Here is an 18,910-nt window from a genome sequence, read left to right on the forward strand (position 1 = left end):
ACGTACATCCGAATTGTTCGAATTCAACTCTTTCATTTAATTGTACCCGTACAATATATAGATATATAGAACTAATCGTATCAGAGATAAATAGTTACAAATTAGGAATTAGAAAGAAGAAAAATTCATAATTGAATAAATAAGAAATACAAAATTAGACATGTATGGATAAACTTTGTTCGGCATCACTATGTATAGAACCGAGTAGGGATATCCCCTCTTGGTTTAAAGTTGCCTACAACGGTGCACACTGGTACAGAATTGGCTCGTTTTTTCGCGATAAAAATCTGGCTGTGATCGATTCAGGCTGCAATACGAAGACAACTCAATAACAGTTCATCAAACTGGAATTTTTTATTTTTCAATCAATTTTAATGGAATCCACTTGTTTTATCGTTAAATAGAAACAAATCTCTCAAGGATCGTCGTGAAACACGGTGAAAAAACATCGATGCAACGTTATGAACGGATCATTATACTTCTTTGAAGGTTTTTCTTTCAATGGATAATAGACCTATAAGTTTGTTCGATACTGGTAAATGTGTTGGACTGTTGAACCGCCGGGTGTTCGTGATCTATTGTCGTTGCTTTGACTACGCGGAGGATCAGGATCCACGGGTAAAGAGTGAGATATGTTCATGAAAGAAGTCCTTGAAGAAATTTATCAAATAACCTGCACCTCTTGACATCTACTCGGTGTCGATCGGTATATTGTTACGGTCTGTGCTATTTATTCTTAATACTAATTGAGAATAAGAAGACACTGAGTCGCGTATCGTGGTGTTTCGCGATGATGCGGCTGGAAACGATCCTGACGAAGCCGGCACGAAAAAAACGGAACGTTGACGCACCGATTGCCGAATGATTTTCGAGAATTCCATGAAACAATAGTCTTTAGCAAGTTTCGTACTGTCCACGGATCTGTCTGCTTGCCATAGATATATCGATGCTCTTGGGAAATCATTCGTGAAGTGTTATAGGTAATGATTAAATTGCAAATTTTATGTATTTACAAAACAGTAAGAACATCAACAGCATTTAAGGATGTTGTCATTTTATTCACAACTTAATAAAATCCTTAAGATAATAAACAAATATTTATTTAATATCTGTTCCTTTATATTGTTTCAGAATTTGTAATCCAATAAGAATCATTTTTGTAATATAATAATTTATTTGTAGTTATACATGAAATGGGTAGTGCTTGGTGGCAGTGCGCTGCATGTCTAAGAGCACAAGAAGAAGATATTTGCGAGTTGAATTTGAGTCACTGTAACCTTTATGATGTACCACCTGACGTGTTCATTTATGAAAGAACATTGGAAAAGCTATATTTGGATTGCAATAGGGTAACTAGGAACATTGGAAAATGTTTCACTGAAGTTCTTTAAAAATATAAACTTATTGTTTTGCATTATAGATAAAGGATCTTCCAAGGCCACTGTTCCAGTGCCATGAATTACGAGTACTATCTCTTAGTGATAATGAAGTCACCACGTTACCACCCGCCATAGCATCATTAATCAACCTGGAATATTTAGACCTCAGTAAAAATAGTATGTGTATAAACATATTTTTTAGTTTCTATGCTATTCACTATTATATACAGACTCTTAGCACAGTTTTTTTGTAGGTATTAAAGAATTACCAGACAGTATAAAAGAATGTAAAAACCTTCGTTCCATAGATATCAGTGTTAACCCCATTGAACGTTTTCCTGATGCTATTACACACATTGTTGAGTTACGAGAATTATATATAAATGATGCATACATAGAATACTTACCAGCTAACTTCGGAAGACTCTCAGCTCTAAGAACCCTGGAGCTTAGAGAGAATAATATAATGACATTACCAAAGAGTATGAGCCGTTTAATAAATTTGCAAAGGCTCGATATTGGTAATAATGAGTTCACTGAATTGGTAAGCTTTTTTACTTGTAGAGAAGAATTGATGAAGGATAAGTGAATAATCAATTCTTTAATTAATTATTTATTACATTTTTTTAGCCCGAGGTTGTCGGCGATCTCATCAATCTCACCGAATTGTGGATAGATGGTAATGATATTAAGCGTATACCAGTAAATATTAACCAACTGTATCGTTTGAATCATTTTGATTGCACAATGAACGCAGTTCGTATTATTCCATCAGAAGTAGAAGGCTGGAGGGATATTTCAATTATGCATCTTTCTTCCAATGAAATTTATCAGTTACCGGATTCTTTATGCTATCTACGAACAATCGTCACCCTTAAAGTTGATGACAATCAATTGAACACACTGCCAAATGACATTGGACAAATGTCAAACTTAGAGGAGCTTATAGTTACTAAGAACTTCCTTGAATATTTACCGTCATCAATAGGACTTCTACGGAAGTTACACTGTTTGAATGCAGACAATAACTACTTGAGATGCCTTCCACCAGAAATTGGAAGTTGCACCTCATTATCATTGCTTTCATTGCGATCAAACAATCTGACATGGGTTCCACCGGAATTAGGCCATCTATCCTCTCTAAGAGTACTCAATCTCGTGAACAATTGCATCAAATATTTGCCTGTTTCTATGTTAAACTTAAATAACTTGAAAGCGTTATGGCTGAGCGACAATCAAAGTCAACCACTGGTGCCATTGCAACAAGAGTTTAATTGCGAGGAAGACATGATGGTGTTAAGCTGCTTTATGCTCCCTCAAAATCCGCGGCAAGAACTTGAACGTGAGTATCTTTAATTATGGGTATGACACGTCTAACGCGTATTAAATATAATTTTATACATAAGTATATAATAAATATGTATATATGATATATTATTGCTGCTAGTGGATAATGAGGAGGGAGATGAAGAATGAAAGGGTAAAGTATGAAATCAAAGAAAAATACAGACTGAACAGTTCTTAAAATTGTTGACACTTTTTATAGTTTTTGTCTCAGTTCGTAATTCTAGTGACTCTCGCTGATGGAGATAACGATTTTCTGTTTGTATGTATAGAGATACCGCCGGCTGTAGGATTAATTTCGAGTTCAATTGTTGGTACTGGAAAAAGAATATGTTTTGCTGCTGAGGTAGAATCCGAAATCCCTAGACAACTTCATCGAGCACCAACACCCTACCCTAAAGAGCTGCGCAACCTTGCTAGGCATGCCCGCAATTTGCAACATCAGTCAGCTCATGATCAAAGAGTAAGTATTTACCTTTTGCATCTCCTAACAATTGTTCAAATATGTGATGATTTTGTGTGTGTATGTTTGTATATTTCTATGAAAATTAAGATCACAAGAAAATTGGCGATTGATACTTCCAGATGCATTTAGAACAGGAGACAATGATCAAAGAAGCTATTATTGCAAAAGCTACCGCTACTCTGGACCTTGCCTCAAAAACTGGGACCTGTTTTTCACAAAGCTTCTTTAATAAGGTATTAATGAACTGAAAAAGATATGAGAAAAAAGGGCAATTTGATAGATACCAGAGTAATTGACGACATTAAGATCTTTCAAAATTTAAATTTTATATTCCTTGATTATCCTTAGGATGTAAATGAGTTTTTATGAAATCAGTATAAAACAAAATATCAAGAATTAGGAAAAATATATACATTTTTTTAAGCTATCCATTAGTAAGTATTTACTTGATATGATCAAATCTATTCTTCAGGGTTCGCATGCTTCACTTTCACCTACTGACCGTAATACAACAAAAGGGTATAAGAGTGGTAGCGCTACTGACGTCGGAACAGAACAGTCAGTGTCAGAGGAATCTTCAGACGAGGCAAACAAGACGGTACTTGCGAAAGAAAAAAGCCCGGATATTCGGGAAGCAAAGTGTATTCGGAACCCCACATCTGAGTATCTTTCTAAGCCTCCCACAGTAGCGGATTATGTAAATTCTACGTGGAAACCGGACGAGTACTCGAAGGCAAACACAGCAAAAATTGTAGAATCAGAGAAGTTCGCTGTGGGCAGTAACAATGGTGATCAAATGCACATACAAACACCGAAATTAAGTGAAATTCCTCCCGTCCCACCGCCGTATCACATAGCTGCTGCATTTTCCAAAAAGGCGGCGCTTTTTCAACAGTTGAATCAATGTATGTTACATTCCTCAACAGTTTTCAACCTTATGTGGTACCAAATATATATATGTAGCTTAACAAATATAAAATGTACGTCCTGTTCTAGCAGGTCAAACGGACTCGCCAAAAATCGCCTCTCCACAAACGGATCTAAACATATCAAATCTAAAAGTGTCTTCGGAAACCCAGCTGCAGCACTATGACGGTAACGGTGAATCATTCAAAGCGGAGGAATATGTGCGTTTGTGCAACGAAAAGTTTTCATCAAACAACACGGATGGTTCGGATGTAACCGTTAGTAACGGGAAAACAAGTTCAGCGACTACTCCCGACCAGACTAACGCGTTGACCGAACCCAGCGATCAGGAACAGTCTTTCGAGGGTGATCGATCGTTGAAGCCGAGTAGGATTCCAATTTTAAAAACGAAGCACTTAGAGTCCTCGAATTCTGGACCCAACAGCGATCTACCAAACAAATGCATGAACTCTTCTACCGAAGATTATGAAAGTTTGAAAATGTTAAACTCCTCTTGCATACCTACGTCTCCGGTGACTGGGAAGAAATATCGTAGTCCGATCTCCATGCAAACGAAGTTTCCCGATCGGCCGAAGAAAATATTAAACGGAACAGCTTCGAACAATAATACGTCGTGCGACAATCTAGCTTCACTGAACACAATGAATTCAAATTCACCTGGAAATCTGAACGCAGAATGCCAGGATACCGCGTTGAAAAGTATTCCGAATGAAATGGCAAATCTAAACAGCCCTGTGAACAGTATAAAGAACGAAGTTAACTCCGGTCGGAGTACGCCAGTCTCGTTGAACAATAAATCTCTGAGCGAGGCGAATAATTCTAACACTGATAAGTATAAAATTAGCGGAACGAATGACTTGATTAATTCGGACAGGAGACCGAGGTTCAAATGGATGTTCGGCCCACATAGAAATGCCAACGTAGTATGTACCTTTAAGAAAAATGTTGTAAAAAATGAGAAAGAGAAATGACCGATGCATGAAGGTGATTAATTATTACTTTACAGTTGCCTGTTCAAGTTAGAAAGAATCCGGGCCTCGGTTTCAGCATAGCTGGCGGAGTAGCGGGCGCGGAAACTGTAAGTCTCTGAAACTCAGGAGAAGAATAATACCCTACACGTTGCATTATACGTATGATTCATCTATTTGCCTTTCATTTGTCGCATCCTCAGGGAATTATTGTGACCAAAGTCAATCCGGATGGTCCAGCTCAAGGTACACTTCGACCGGGCGATAAGATTTTGGAAGTAGACGGCATAGACTTCACCAAATCTGATCACAATAATGCTGTGGCTGTTCTTCGAGCCACCGGTGCAGTAGTATCCATGATGATCAGCCGCCACCAATGACATCAAACACTTGGAAAACCACCTACCTATTCTTTGCGACGCACGATCAGTTTATGCGATTCAGACTGATTACGTAAGTCTTTTAATGTATCTTTTTTACGAGTCGATACGGAGAAACATTCAGCGAGAAGAGATTTCTTGTTTGCTTCCGATTGCTTGTTTTCGATGGTAGTAGATCATGCTCTCTCTGACACTGTTAAGCGACTGATTTGTACGACTGAAGCAACGCAGGGCTGGGTAAAACTTCGCGAGAAAGATATTTCAAAGGCTATTGATGCTATACATTAAATTTCTACTTGGCAATAAAGGGACGATAATACATGTATAACTCAAATATTTCAAAGCAAAGTCAAAAATACTTTTACTATCGTTCAAGTGAAATAATATTTTTAAGTGCCATTTAAAAAGTTTGAATTATAGACGTATGACGTATTGAAATGTTTAAAGTAAAAATAATAGATAGCTTATTATTTATTATTTGAAATTACACTTTACCCAGCACTGTAACAGCGTTACCAAAGGTGAGAGTGGGAGGCACTTATTTGAGGGGAATTAAAATTTTGGCTTCCAGTGGTCACACAACTTATATACGTGATGTCCTCGTTATAAGAATGGCGAACAATAAGAGATGCGGTGAACAACAATTCGTTAGGGTATACTGTAGGATAGGAACGTGTTCCCTTGCACAATTATCGGAGGAAAAAAAAGTTTGAATAATGTGATGTACAAGAGAGTTATTTTTAAGAGGATATTTCTTCACGGGCCAATTCATATAAATAACATAAGGTAGTGGCTATTTAGCGAACAGTTAGGGGCGATATTTTGTTTTCTTCCCCCTCAAAATTTCTAACTCCGTAAACATATACATTATATTGTTTTATGGTGTTGGTTGTATTCGTGTGGACTCGCTTGTTCTCTTCGCGGAGAGCTGACAATGTGCCAGAAACAAAATACTATTTATTAATCGTATACATACAAAATAATTATATAAAAGTGAATATATATATTATGCATATATATATATTATATATTATATTATATTATATTATATTATATTATATTATATACAATATTATCTTTGATAGTTGGATGGGATTTTTGCAGACTTTTTCTTTTTTTTATATATATATATATATTTTTTATGAGTAGAAATGTTTTTTTTCTATGAAACTTTATCGTACTGTGTAGACCTTAAACGCACACAGTTCAATGAGTGAGTTTTGTTTTAATTCGCATTATTTATGTTCTGAGTTTTATAAATGGCACAGTTTGGTTTTATTTAAAGATGTATGCGTGAGAATCGTGTTGCGATTGCAACGCAAAGCGATATTCTTCTGTGCCGTAATTTTATTGGTGTCGTTTTGTATAATCATTGATTTTTCAAAAATACGGTTCATTGCGGAACTCATGTTTGTCTGATTTTATAAGTACATTATTTTATTTAACGTTTCATCTGAGGCAGTTTTATATATTTTTGCTTGCCATGAAGTCGTGATATGTTTACTTTATTAAAGACTAAAATGTATATTAGGATTTTTTTTTGTAATTCTTTTTTTCTCCTCATGAACTCAGATGTTAGGTTTTTAACGGAAAAGAAACGTTATCGTTGTGGTTGTGAATTATTATGATATTTGATTCACTCTATGCTAAAGGAACAAATGTATGTACCTTGTAGAAACTGTTTTCAATGACAGTTATTGTTGTGGCAGAACATTACCAGACCGTAAGATAAAATACTACTTTTCTATGTTAGTGGATCTGTACCAACAAATGAAAGTTATTCATGTAAATGGGGTAGAGCTGTGAGATAAATGTTTTAGAAAGGTTGTACAATGATGTATAGCACAAGCAAATTGTTCGCGTCAAGATATGAATTAGTACCAGTATGCCCTTTATATTGCGGAACTTTTACAGCAAGATAACGATATTGCACTTCACTTTACCTCGCATATGGAACAGTTAGAATGCACATTCTCATTATCTATACAGTTCTGTTTCTACAGATTGAATCGCACATTTAATTAGCTTTGCTATAAGAGCCTTTATACAATACCTTTCACGCATTTCTGAAATTATATTTAAATAGTATTGATACATACTTCTTGTTTTATATTTTTTTTAAACTGTCTTTCATAGTAGATTTTGAAATGTGTTTTTTTTTAAATATCTATTTAAACACAGATTTCTGTGTTACTGTTGTTAGTAATTCGATTAAAATAACATATTACTGTTGCAGTTAATATGTGGTAGCTATGCAACGGAAGTGTATTTATGAATGTGTCTGTTGAGCATGATTTCAAATGTATATAATCTGTATTGTTCTACAACTTACCGAGTTTCGGATCGTTCAGCATGTTTTTTTGGGACTGTGACGAAGCTCGGAACTTCCAGAATTGAGAATTACACCAGAAAATGTATATTTTCAGAAAGATTTCCTTATTCAGTGAATAAGACTTACTCTGTCTATGGAAATATGTGTAGAATTTACACATCGATATATTTTCCAAACAAACCGAGAAAAAAAAGCATTATTTTTTATCCTCACTTTTGCTTGTGTATTTTGTGAAAGTAACTTTAAACGACTAATATACTCGATTATGAAGTATTCTTAGTGAGAGTTATACATGATTCAAGAACTTCTAATTTAAGCTGTATTGACAAACGTTAATGTTAAAATGAAAAAGGGGTATGACGTTGCTTTCATTATTTTTGTGAGTATATGTAGTTCTATCATGTAAAAGCAGCTTTGTATTTAAACTCTTGAACTAACTACATTACCAATAATAATCTTACACCTAGTCATATCGGAAAATAAGAAGTATGTTTGAAGGTGAATACTATTTTCACCTAATCACGTTTGTATTTGTATCGATACTATCTGTAATTTCTTTTTCTGTATGAGTTTTACCTATAAGAGCTATGATAGAAAAGAAAATGGTATATTTATATATGCATTTACGTTGGAAAAACAACTTCTATGCATTTATTCATAGTAAATGTACAAATTGAGTTTTGCATGCGTGTTAAGTTTCTTAACAGTATATTGTTTAAAATATTACCAATTCCTTTTATTTACATTATCACGAATGGTTTTGTTTTAGTTTTTTTCTCTTTTCTTTTTTTTTTTTTTAAAGAAAACTTGATTATCATGAAAAAATTTTGGACCATGAGGACATATATACAATCTTTTCTACTACTCTAACTACTAAACAGACTGACTACTTTTCGAGTAAATATTTATGTGGCATTTAAGGGAATGGAATGATTGTATGGGATATGAATGACTGAATACGCGATACACTATAAACTGTATATATATACATACATACGTACATACATAAATGAATAAGTGGTCGTACTCATTATAAACATTTTCTTTCATTTGTGATTTTGTTGAATGGTATTTTTTTTCTTCTTTTTTTTGTTTCTTTTTGCTGAGATTATCCTCCTACGTAAACCTACAAAGGTGTCTCCTCCCCTCTCTGAAGAGCAATCAATGCACAAAAGATATTAATCAGTACAACCACTTCCTTAACATATTTTTTGGTATATACATTCTTCTAGGATAATTTGTATGAACAATGTGTAATAGGTTTAATGTACAAAACTGCTCACAGTTCGACTGGTCATCATATATATAACTACCATACAAGTTGTAACACTTTGAATATGTTAGAACAAACAAACAAACAAAAAAAGCAAAAATAAGATATTTTATCTTTATGAAAAAGTCCTAGTTGGTTGTGCAGCAATAAATAAATTAATATTTACGTACAAAATCTTGTCAGGCTTTTCTTTGTATTCTGCACCATTCGTCCCAGCCCCGCCAATGTAATCGTTAATAAACCCCTTCAACATATTTCTCGAGGGACTTACAAAAAGTATAAAAATAGAATTTCCGATACAAAAGCATATTTGGTGTACCTTTTCGAGGCGTTCATGCCTCGATGAACAGGAACATAGGGTTCTCAACGTAGTACTTCCAGAGATTCGAATATTTCGCCATAGTGACGCCGTCCACGACTCGATGATCGGCGGCCCAGCTCACAGAGATTACGCTCGCAGGCACAACTTGTCCTTCTTCGTCAAATCGCGGTAGCTTCTGCACTTTCCCGAACGCACCGATTACGATTTGGGGTGGCAAAATCACCGGCTTCGTGTACGTACCGCCGATCTGCGAAAACAGCGTTTCAAGACAAATTCGAACGATCTACCGATGGAACATTATCAGCGAATTAATACCGATGAATTGGGAATAACTCATCACTTACATTACAAATACATTATTCAATCTTCCAGAATATTAAAACGTTTTTCTAGAATCAATAACATTTCCCTAGAATATTAATAACGGTAAAATATGATTCGCGCAGCATCGTTTCGCTCGTTTCAACCAAGAATCGTGGGATTGCGAAACACCATCGCGGCCGGTCAATTAAAGCTTGGGCTCCCATTCATTTCCGCGCGGCAAGCAGCATTTTTTCCCCCGATTAATTTGATTCGAATATCGAGTGTCGGGGGAATCGCGAACGAAATTAACGAATTACGTAATTGTGTTCGGCGAGAGTGGACGGGATCTCGCGCAACGCTGCGCTGTATACCTGTGCGGATGGAAAGGATGTGTATATACACGGGCCGGGAACGCAAATATTTTCTCCGTCAACGGGTCGAATTAAATTTAAAGCGGTCTCGAGATTCAATTTGACCGTTCAACCGATCGAGATCGCTTAACCCGATAAAAATGGGGCGGGGAGAGAAGGTTACCGCGGAAAATCACTTACCACGCCGATGTTGGAAAGCGTGAAAGTGGTGTTGGCCAGATCGTTCGGCGGTATCGAGGACTTCCTGCCCAGTTCTTGGAGTCTGTTCAGCTCCCTCGCGACTTCCACGAGGCTCAAACGTTGAACGTTCTTGATATTCGGCACGATCAAGCCTTCCGGCGTGTCCATGGCGATGCCGATGTTGTGGCTCTTCAGAACACGTATCGCTTGACTACCCTCGTCCTGCCAAGCGTTCAACCGCGGCACACCCTCTAACGCCTTGGACGCTGCCTTGATGAAAAAGGGCATCATGCTCAAAGCGACGCCCCGTTCTTTCAAACTGTCCTTCACTTGGCTTCGGCACTCCATTAATTTATCGACGGTGCACTCGTCGCTGTACACGAAGTGCGGTATACTCTGCAAACAGTTCGTCCCGGGTACAGGACGGAAAAAGCGTGACGGGCGGGTGGTTTCGGGGGTGGATCCGCGCGACCGAAATTCGATCGAGATTTTGGGTTATTCATATAGAACTTCCCTCGGGGATTCTAAGTGGCTCGAGGTTTCTTAGACTTTTTTCCACTGAAAGCCATTCTTGGCTTGTTTACGACGTCGACGTGTCGCCCGCGGAAGATGTCTGCGTTGTTAAAGGCCATTCCCAGCGTTTACCGAAGGTCACTTAAAAACCACGACTCCCTTCAATCCTGTATTTCCTTCTAACTTTCTGCCCTCCGATTGACAACGTTCAATTATCGCGCAACAAAGTCGGCGTAATGATACTCAATCCAGAGATACAGATTCACCGGCGAAACCCGTGTCCATAATTTCTGCTGCAGCTTATAGATTATTCCCGGCGGGGTCGGCTCGCGACGGAACGTTTGCACGGCGCGCGCGACATGCAATTAACGAGGGAAAATACGCAGCATATTTGGACGTTAAAAGTAACGCACGGTATCATTTAAAACGCTTCAATCACGTCTGGATTCCGTCAATGTTGACGCGGAAATTCAAATCGATCGGTGTCAACGTCGGGTACAGAGTACGGCCGTACGCCATTATCGGCTTGCCGCGACTTCCGGCGGTGTTGCCCGTCGCGAGAACTCGCCCCGGGAAAAATCTTCGATATTAAATCCCGATCCCGTCGATCCTCTTTCGTCCCCCTCCCCCGTCGTCCCGCCGGTTTTCCTTTTTCCGCGGCCGTTTCGTTTCCATTTCCTGCTCGCAGCCGCTGAAACACTTCGCGTCACGGTCGTTTAATCGCGGCGGCGGCTCGTTCGGTCGCGTCATTAACCCGCGCCTCGCCGCGCATTGTTTTACAACGATTAACCGGCCGTTTATTCAGCGGCCGCGGCCACATGGGACGCGATAGGCGAAATTCTGCTAATCTAGCAATTCACGCGTGGCCTGCATTTTATACCCAGCCCCGCGGTTTATTAATACCGCGACGGGGCGCGTTGCTGTTTTTCATTAAACGCGCCACGTGCTCGCGACAGTTTTCACCGTTACCCTAATCAACCCGGAAGCCGTTCGTTCGATACAGAAGTCGACGCCTCTAATATCGTTAGAAGCAACAGAAATAACAAAGGAGAAGATGAGAACCCGTACGAAAAGTATCTCGCTTATGATCGCCCGTCACGCGGCTCCCACTCACCAGAGATCGAGTCATCGTTTTCCACATCTGCTTCGTGTAGCCCTTTATCGGCACCAGCTCCCCGTCCGCCGGCGTTCCCGCGGCGGGGTTTCCCGCGGAACCAGCAGAAACTCTCTCCAAGTGCGCCAATATATCCTCTTTAAGTACCCGGCTGCCTTTGCCCGTGGGGACGACGTCCTTTAACTCGATTCCGTTCTCCACGGCGATCCGCCTGACCGCGGGAGTAGCCAGCGATTTTTTTAGCCCGTTTAACTGGCCCCACGCCGCGCCGGCCCCGTCCACCCCCGCGGGGCCGCTCCTATTCGGAGCCCCCGAGACCGGGCTCGGTTTCGGTTTCCCTTCGACCGCCTGCTCGTTATCGTCGTCCACCTCGATATCCAGCAGCGCGTCCCCTATCAGCGCCACGTCGTCCACCTTGTAGCGCAGGGCCTTGATTAATCCGTCGTAACGGCTGGTAATCGTCACGGACGCTTTGTCGCTCTGCACCTCGCAAATGTTATCGAATTGAGACACCCGGTCGCCCGGCTTCACGAACCTGTGTGCATTCAAATTCGCGTCGTGTACACGGCACGGTCGTCTTCGCGGTGCATTCGGGCCGACAACGGGACGCCCCGCTCGCTCGCGATTACTGAAAAGTTAGGGGGATGCGATTGCATCGGCAATGATACGAACTGTCGCCGGCTTTGTCCGCTGTTCAACCGATTCAAGGATTCAAGCGACCAACGCCGGCGGGTTTGGGTGTCACGAAGTGTCGGCGCTACGACTTTTAATTGGATCTTTATGCATGCAGTCTCATCGAGATTTCGCAGCTTTCGTCTCGCGGATAGTTTCGCCAGGCGAACGGATCATTTGTCACGCGCTCCGTCGAGTCTCCTGTTACGCGGGGGATATAATGGTGATGGATTGTTATGGAATTGGCGAATCGTGCTTCGGCTGTTGTTGTTTCGGCTGTCGTTGTTGCATTGAAGGGTTTCTAAATATTAGGGATTGCTTCGATCTGGAACTTCAATGGTCTACGTTGTTGTCGGCAATTATCTGTGTTCACGAAGACTTGTTTGTATAATCGAGAAGCTGAACGAAAGTGAGAATTTCAAAAATTTGTTAATACGAATTTTTCTCCTCCTAACGATTCAGACGCGAGGGATTCTACTGTGTCCGGAACTCCACATATTTTCCACCTTTTAATTAAGTCGGGAGCGCCCTACGCGTCTTGTAAGAACAGTAATATATTTGTCGCATCCCAGATAGTTTTACGGTTTCAATGGACTCTCTAAATGGAGTTTTTCGAATGAAAGAAAATCCCTTTTACCGTGGTCGTTTAATTCCTCGACATTTAATGAATTTGAATCAACGAAATTTACCACATGAAAAATATGAGGAACACTCTGCGTCGATATTTCGAGGCATTCGAAGCTATCAACCGGAGGTGACTCCATCTTGGTCAGCCGTAAGAGACTATTTCTTTAAATGACGACAGTCATTCGGCGCGAATGAATGTTCCATAATTACGAGGCTAGGACGTTTAACGGCGTATTCATTGTTTTGCTCACCATTCTTTGATCGTGACGTCTCGAATTCCTTCTCCGATATCCGATAGTTTGAAGGGGACGACGGTTCCGCATCGAAAGCAGCTTACGTGGAGAAACCGACATTTTTGATCGCGTACGTTCCTACCCTAAATAAACATGGATTTTATTATGTGCACACCGGTAATAAAACATCGGGCAATAAAAACGAGATCCCCATTGCTGGTCGGTGTAATTGTATATTTCATTATGGACATTCGATCGGCTCCGAATGCGGTTTTAAACGCTGGTCTAATCGAACCGAAATGTGCTCGTAAATTATAAATATATACTATTAAAGTAAACTATTCAATACGATTAGAAAGCGAGCTGCCCGAGAATAATGGGCGCGATAGAAGGAAGTAGAGGGGTGTCATAAATAATCATTTCACCGCGATCATTAGCGAAGACGACTTTAAAGTACTTCGAGAGGATCTTGGATAATTATAATCCGATTCCTTAATTAAATCGATCGATTACCGGCGATTTGTTCTCAAGCTTCGGACGGCCGCTAATCTTAATGGATCCGGTAATTGAATCGCTGCCACCGGCGAGCCATTAAACAATTACAAAATTGATCGTATTTTACAACGATTACATTCTAAATCGAAACGTCGCGATCCGTACGTCATCCGCGTACGGTATAATTATAATATATATATCGTCTACATGAATGCCGAAATTAGCTAGCGAACAGATCGCGTTATTACGCGGCAATCAATGTCCAATCACGGTTAATTGTCTCGACTGTCCTTTTCGAGATCACGCGAACCGTGAAATCGTTATCATCACGTCGCGCCGGTTCTGTTTTTCAGTTCCTTGCCCTGTATTTATTCGAACGTTTTAAATGCAAATCGTAGTCCACATGGTGCCCGGCTGATTTGCATTCGAACTTACCTGCCGAAGAAGCTAATAATATGATTAAATTCCTCGCATGAAATTTGAATAAATTAAAAGTAAACCGAGGCTACGTTGAAAACCATCATCCTTGCTTTCCATCGACTCCTCTAAGAACCTCTGTACACTACAAACATATCAAATACCTCGACTCATCAATTACCTTCAACATTAATCACCGAAAATAAACATATTCCAACTCCGTATCTAAATACCCCATCGAATTCACTAATTTCGAATAATCTTTCACTCACGAACAAACTCTCATCTCCACTAAAATACCGTTCGTTGCAGCAAACTTGACACACTCGTCTAAGTGGTCAGATTCGAAAGCGCACGCCTTCCTCGCGTTTCGATTCTGATACGTGATTGGTTGAGGCGTCGTGCACCAATCGCGACAAAGAGCGCGAAGTGCGTTTCCGGATTCACGATTGGATCTCTCGGAGCGACTGTATCTGCCCCCATAACGTCACGAGTGCCAGGTTCCTAGCAACTGACGGTACATAGTAGGCGAAGTAGCTATTAGCGTACTTCGCGGACAAACTAATAACCGAAGGGCGCGGAATTGCTAAACAGAAAGGTTTCCTGGCCACGTGCCTCCTGCTCCACGCCCAACGATACAAATGCCGCCGTCAGCAATCCCATCTGTACCGAAACTTTGAAACTGTTAACGCGGGTGCGATAACTAATATTCGACCGGATATTGGTTCTACTCGGAATAGATTCGATGGGATCGATGTGTGTGGACGGTCGGCGCGGGGGTGGGCGCGACGGGCGGCCGGTTGCGTTCGAAACCCGTGCAATTCTCCCGATCCGATCTCTTTTCCGTCGAACGGAAAACGTTAGGTGTTTCCGGCGACGCTTTGATCGGCGCGCGCGTTAATTTCATTTCCGCGTCGCGCCCCGCGTGTTTATCACTTCACCGGCAGCGCCCCGACGTGTAATTCGACTAGGACCGCAAAATGGAGCGGTGTCCTAAGAGCGGCCGGTGTGTCCCTTGCGGACGCCGGTGGAAAGCTTAAACAAGCTCTATATAAACGGAACGTGGACGGTGGCCTCGTCACGACGATTTCGGACACTTACGACGGAGCACAACGTTCGCGCCGGTTTCTAGAGTGTAGGGTTTCCTTTTTGAAGTTTCGTAGATTAGATTGGTAATATATTTTAGCTCCCCTGCAAGATCCTGCTCTTGGTTTCTCTGTTCGGTTGGAGAAACAACGAATGCAATGCACTTCAATGCCAAGGGAATTTATAAATAATCCTACTATAGCTGTACAGATATATTTAATATTCGCTTTGGTTTGCTAATTGCTCGGTTTGATATTGCTTCGTCACGCCAGTTAATTCATCGTCATTAGCGGGACTTCCGTCGTCGCGTCGACGGCTGACGTGCAGCGAATCATTTATGAAGGTCCTTCAGTTCTTTCAAACGTGACGGACAATGAGAGAGGAACGTGGCGAACGATGAAAGCCCGTGTACTTAACGAAACACTTGCGATCCACCGGAAAACGTCCACGGATCTCCGAGAGAGGGCTCACATTGTTATAGTTCAAACGTTGTGCAAACAGAGGACCGAGTGCGCCCGAGCCGAACCGAGATCGTACGATCGATGTTCCCCGGAATTTCCACGCGACACGGGGCCGCCATTTCCCCGGAAAGAGACGGTTCCCCTGTCGCCGTTGCCTTACCAGACGAGCGATGGCCGTGATCCGCCAAGCTAGAGCCATGATGGAGAACCTCGGTGACCAGTTCACGCGCACCCGATCGTTCTCACTCGAAGAAACGTCACAGCCGTGTAAAAGAACCGGAGATTACGATCGTCGGACTCTCCCCGACAACTTTCGGCCTCCAGAGTGACTGTTCTTATCGCCAGCGTTCCCTGATATCGCTGGCTGCACGCATTCGCGCGCATGGCCTGTTGCGTAACGTGTTGTGCTCTTTCAAAACAGCCGGCGTCAGAGAGCACGATAACAAGCGCCCGTGAAAGATCGACGCACGGTCTCTGGACGAGAATCCGAGTTCACGGAATTTGAATTTCGAGATTGCGATCCGTCGTTAACGTTTATGGCGAGGGTTTACCGTTATCGCCTCCTTCATCCGCTGAGATTTGGATTACGACTCGTGAGGGATCGAGATAGTGGACAACCGGTGGATAATACTTGTTCACCTTCTGTTTAATCTGTATTCTTACGGAGATTAAAAGCTTCGGCTGTTAAGGACTTCTTGATCTTTTTAACAGTGTCGGTGGTTTTTGAAACCGAAAGGAGGATTAAGATAACTAAGCTTTGTTACAATCACTGGAAGACAAGGTGACTTTTATATACATCGAAACCAAAGATCAGAGCTAGAAACTGGTAACATTTCGTTCGTCCACCATTTTGCCCCAAACCCGACGACTCGGTATTTCGGGCGACGGGATTCTTGAGTCGACCTGTACGCGCGACGCGAGATTTAATTATATTTAAATCTAATGCACATCGAATTTCCATGGAAATCGGAAAGCTGGCCGGCGGATAACGATTATTGTTAAATGTAAATGCTCGAGGAACGACGGTAACCGCGTGTCGCTGTTCGCCGTACGGAACGGCATATCAGCCGTGTCAACCAATTCCGCCTGGCTATAGAAAGATTTCTCGTTTTTTTAAGCCCGCGCGTCCTCCGCGAAAATTGGCCTCCGCTCCGAATACGGGTCATGAATATTCTTATATGGGTCGTCCGGTAATAAGACACGCTCAAATGCAAAACCGACGCCGCACAATGGTCGCTGCGCGTGTGTGCACGGGGCGGCAATGGGGCGGACACGTGTGCGTCGGTTCCTCGCGCGAAAATAAATCGCGGACGCGACACGGCCTTCCTTTCAGCGCGGAAAATCGAGGGGGACACTTTGAAAATTTATCCCGCAATTACAATTAACCGGGCTGAGATCGTAAATAACCTGCTCCGCGGGTAACGAGGATGCGTCGCACGCGGATGGGGAAGAGTATAACGGTGAAATATTTCGAACGATCGAATCGCGTTATTTCATCGCGCGCGTTCGTTCCGCCGATGTTCGCCGAGTCGCAAATATTCTTATCGGCATCGATAAGTCAGCGGATCATACGGTTTACGGGCTGCATTAATTAACTGACCGCAACTCACTTTAATCTACTTACTTACCCGCAATGGTGTGGATTCTGGCAACGGCGTCGGCGCAGGTGCCAAAAGTAAAGCTTGAATAAGGAGCACGTCGCCGGTCCGGTGCATTTAAATTAATCGGACCGCCACGGACCCGGATATTCTAACGGGCGTTCGATAAATCGCGAACCAATTACGGCCACGCGTTCCGTTGTTCGCTAACGATTTTTCTATTACCGGGACCGAGCGCGCGTTATCCGGTCTCGGCGCGGCTGTACGTTATCTTTGAGGATATTAAAACCGGGGCCGGCGGATGCAATCGGTTATCCGGGACGTGGAGCCGAAAGCTGCTACGGATAATTTGATTCTCGTCGCGCTGCTAATTTATCGGCCGCTAAAATCGGGTTACAGTTCCATAAGTCATGGAGCAAATGTGACGCTTGCGTCATCGGACACCCGTGTATGGATTTTGTCATCGGCCCGTGCCGAACCGGGAAATTATGTAACGCCGCGATTTCGTTGGTAATCGTCCCCCCGGGGCGTTTCGGATTTTCCGCGCCGCGCCGTGGACGCGGCCGACCGTCCTCCTTGCTGCAATTTCGCGGCGAGCGGTCCTGCAACGGAGTTGGCGGATTTAACGCACTCGGGATGGACGGACGGGGCTGTGCTTTGATAGAGGAAATTTCATAGAGAATGTTCTGATAGAAAAGATTTTTATTGTCTCAAGTGTAGTATTCAAATTGGTATACACTGTAGGTTCTTAGGCGATACTGTAGTTCCATAAGCGATGGGTTCTCAGGCGATTACTGGAAGTTCCAAGGCGATGTAGTTCCCAAGGTGATCATGTGATTCTCCAGGCAATATAGTAGGTTTCGAGGTGATACTATAACTTCAAAGGCTACTATAAGTTTTCAAGTAATAGCATGGTTCCTGAAGCAATGTAATTTTCAAGGCAATAAGTAGGTTCCAAGATGAGACTATAAATTCGATGACGATGCATGGGTTCTCAGGCGATTACTGGAAGTTCCAAGGCGACATAGTTCCCAAGGTGATCATTTGATTCTCCAGGCAATATAGTAGGTTTCGAGGTGATACTATAACTTTAAAGGCGATACTATACGTTTTCAAGTAATAGTATGGTTCCTAAATTAATGTAATTCTCGAGGCAATACAGTAGATTCCAAGATGACACTATAACTTCGATGACGATACTATAAGGCCTATGGTTATACTATAGCCTTGTAAGTAATGCAGTTCTTAAAATAATACTGTAGTTCTGAAGATGAACTGCGGGTCACAAGATAATACTCTAGTTCCCAAGGCAACCGTGGGACTCGCTGTTGGTAACAACAGTTTCTATCCGTCGCGACTGTGTTAATTTATTTGTCAGCTGATTCGGAATGGCCGGCGTGCACCGTTTAATCGCGTTTTCTTTCGTCCACGACGGTTACGTGCTCCACG

General features: G+C 41.9%; 2 protein-coding genes across 6 annotated transcripts; one reads left to right on the forward strand and one right to left on the reverse strand.

Annotated features, from left to right (window-relative positions):
- The first annotated feature begins 85 nt into the window (after nucleotides 1–85).
- Nucleotides 86–6,431, forward strand: Lap1 (leucine rich repeat containing protein 7 lap1). 4 transcript variants are annotated; one of them, XR_004236685.2, is made up of 12 exons: nucleotides 86–980; nucleotides 1,183–1,349; nucleotides 1,421–1,556; nucleotides 1,634–1,923; nucleotides 2,010–2,721; nucleotides 2,996–3,186; nucleotides 3,309–3,422; nucleotides 3,662–4,094; nucleotides 4,186–5,039; nucleotides 5,123–5,194; nucleotides 5,288–5,537; nucleotides 6,036–6,431. XR_004236685.2 is itself a non-coding variant. In XM_031994308.2 (11 exons), the coding sequence occupies exons 2-11, from the start codon at nucleotides 1,194–1,196 to the stop codon at nucleotides 5,462–5,464; spliced, it is 3,135 nt and encodes a 1,044-aa protein (XP_031850168.1). In that variant the 5' UTR covers nucleotides 86–980; nucleotides 1,183–1,193; the 3' UTR covers nucleotides 5,465–6,431. The 4 variants fall into 4 exon arrangements, 3 of the variants coding, with proteins under 3 accessions (XP_031850168.1, XP_031850170.1, XP_031850171.1); XM_031994308.2 differs by having other exon boundaries at nucleotides 5,288–6,431; XM_031994310.2 differs by having other exon boundaries at nucleotides 4,189–5,039; nucleotides 5,288–6,431.
- A 139-nt stretch (nucleotides 6,432–6,570) lies between these two features.
- Dbct (Dihydrolipoamide branched chain transacylase E2) lies at nucleotides 6,571–17,765 on the reverse strand. Of its 2 annotated transcripts, none has more exons than XM_031994284.2 (5): nucleotides 17,492–17,765; nucleotides 13,423–13,547; nucleotides 11,873–12,407; nucleotides 10,246–10,641; nucleotides 6,571–9,638 (listed from the first exon to the last, which is right to left on the reverse strand). In XM_031994284.2, exons 1-5 carry the CDS (start codon nucleotides 17,576–17,578, stop codon nucleotides 9,402–9,404), a joined length of 1,380 nt encoding a protein of 459 aa, XP_031850144.2. In that variant the 5' UTR covers nucleotides 17,579–17,765; the 3' UTR covers nucleotides 6,571–9,401. The 2 variants fall into 2 exon arrangements, with proteins under 2 accessions (XP_031850144.2, XP_031850145.2); XM_031994285.2 differs by lacking the exon at nucleotides 17,492–17,765 and adding an exon at nucleotides 16,024–16,233.
- Between the last annotated feature and the right edge of the window lie 1,145 nt (nucleotides 17,766–18,910).

This window comes from Nomia melanderi, chromosome 4 (genome assembly GCF_051020985.1).
Source record: "Nomia melanderi isolate GNS246 chromosome 4, iyNomMela1, whole genome shotgun sequence".
In the NCBI taxonomy this organism is placed as follows: Eukaryota; Metazoa; Arthropoda; class Insecta; order Hymenoptera; family Halictidae; genus Nomia; species Nomia melanderi.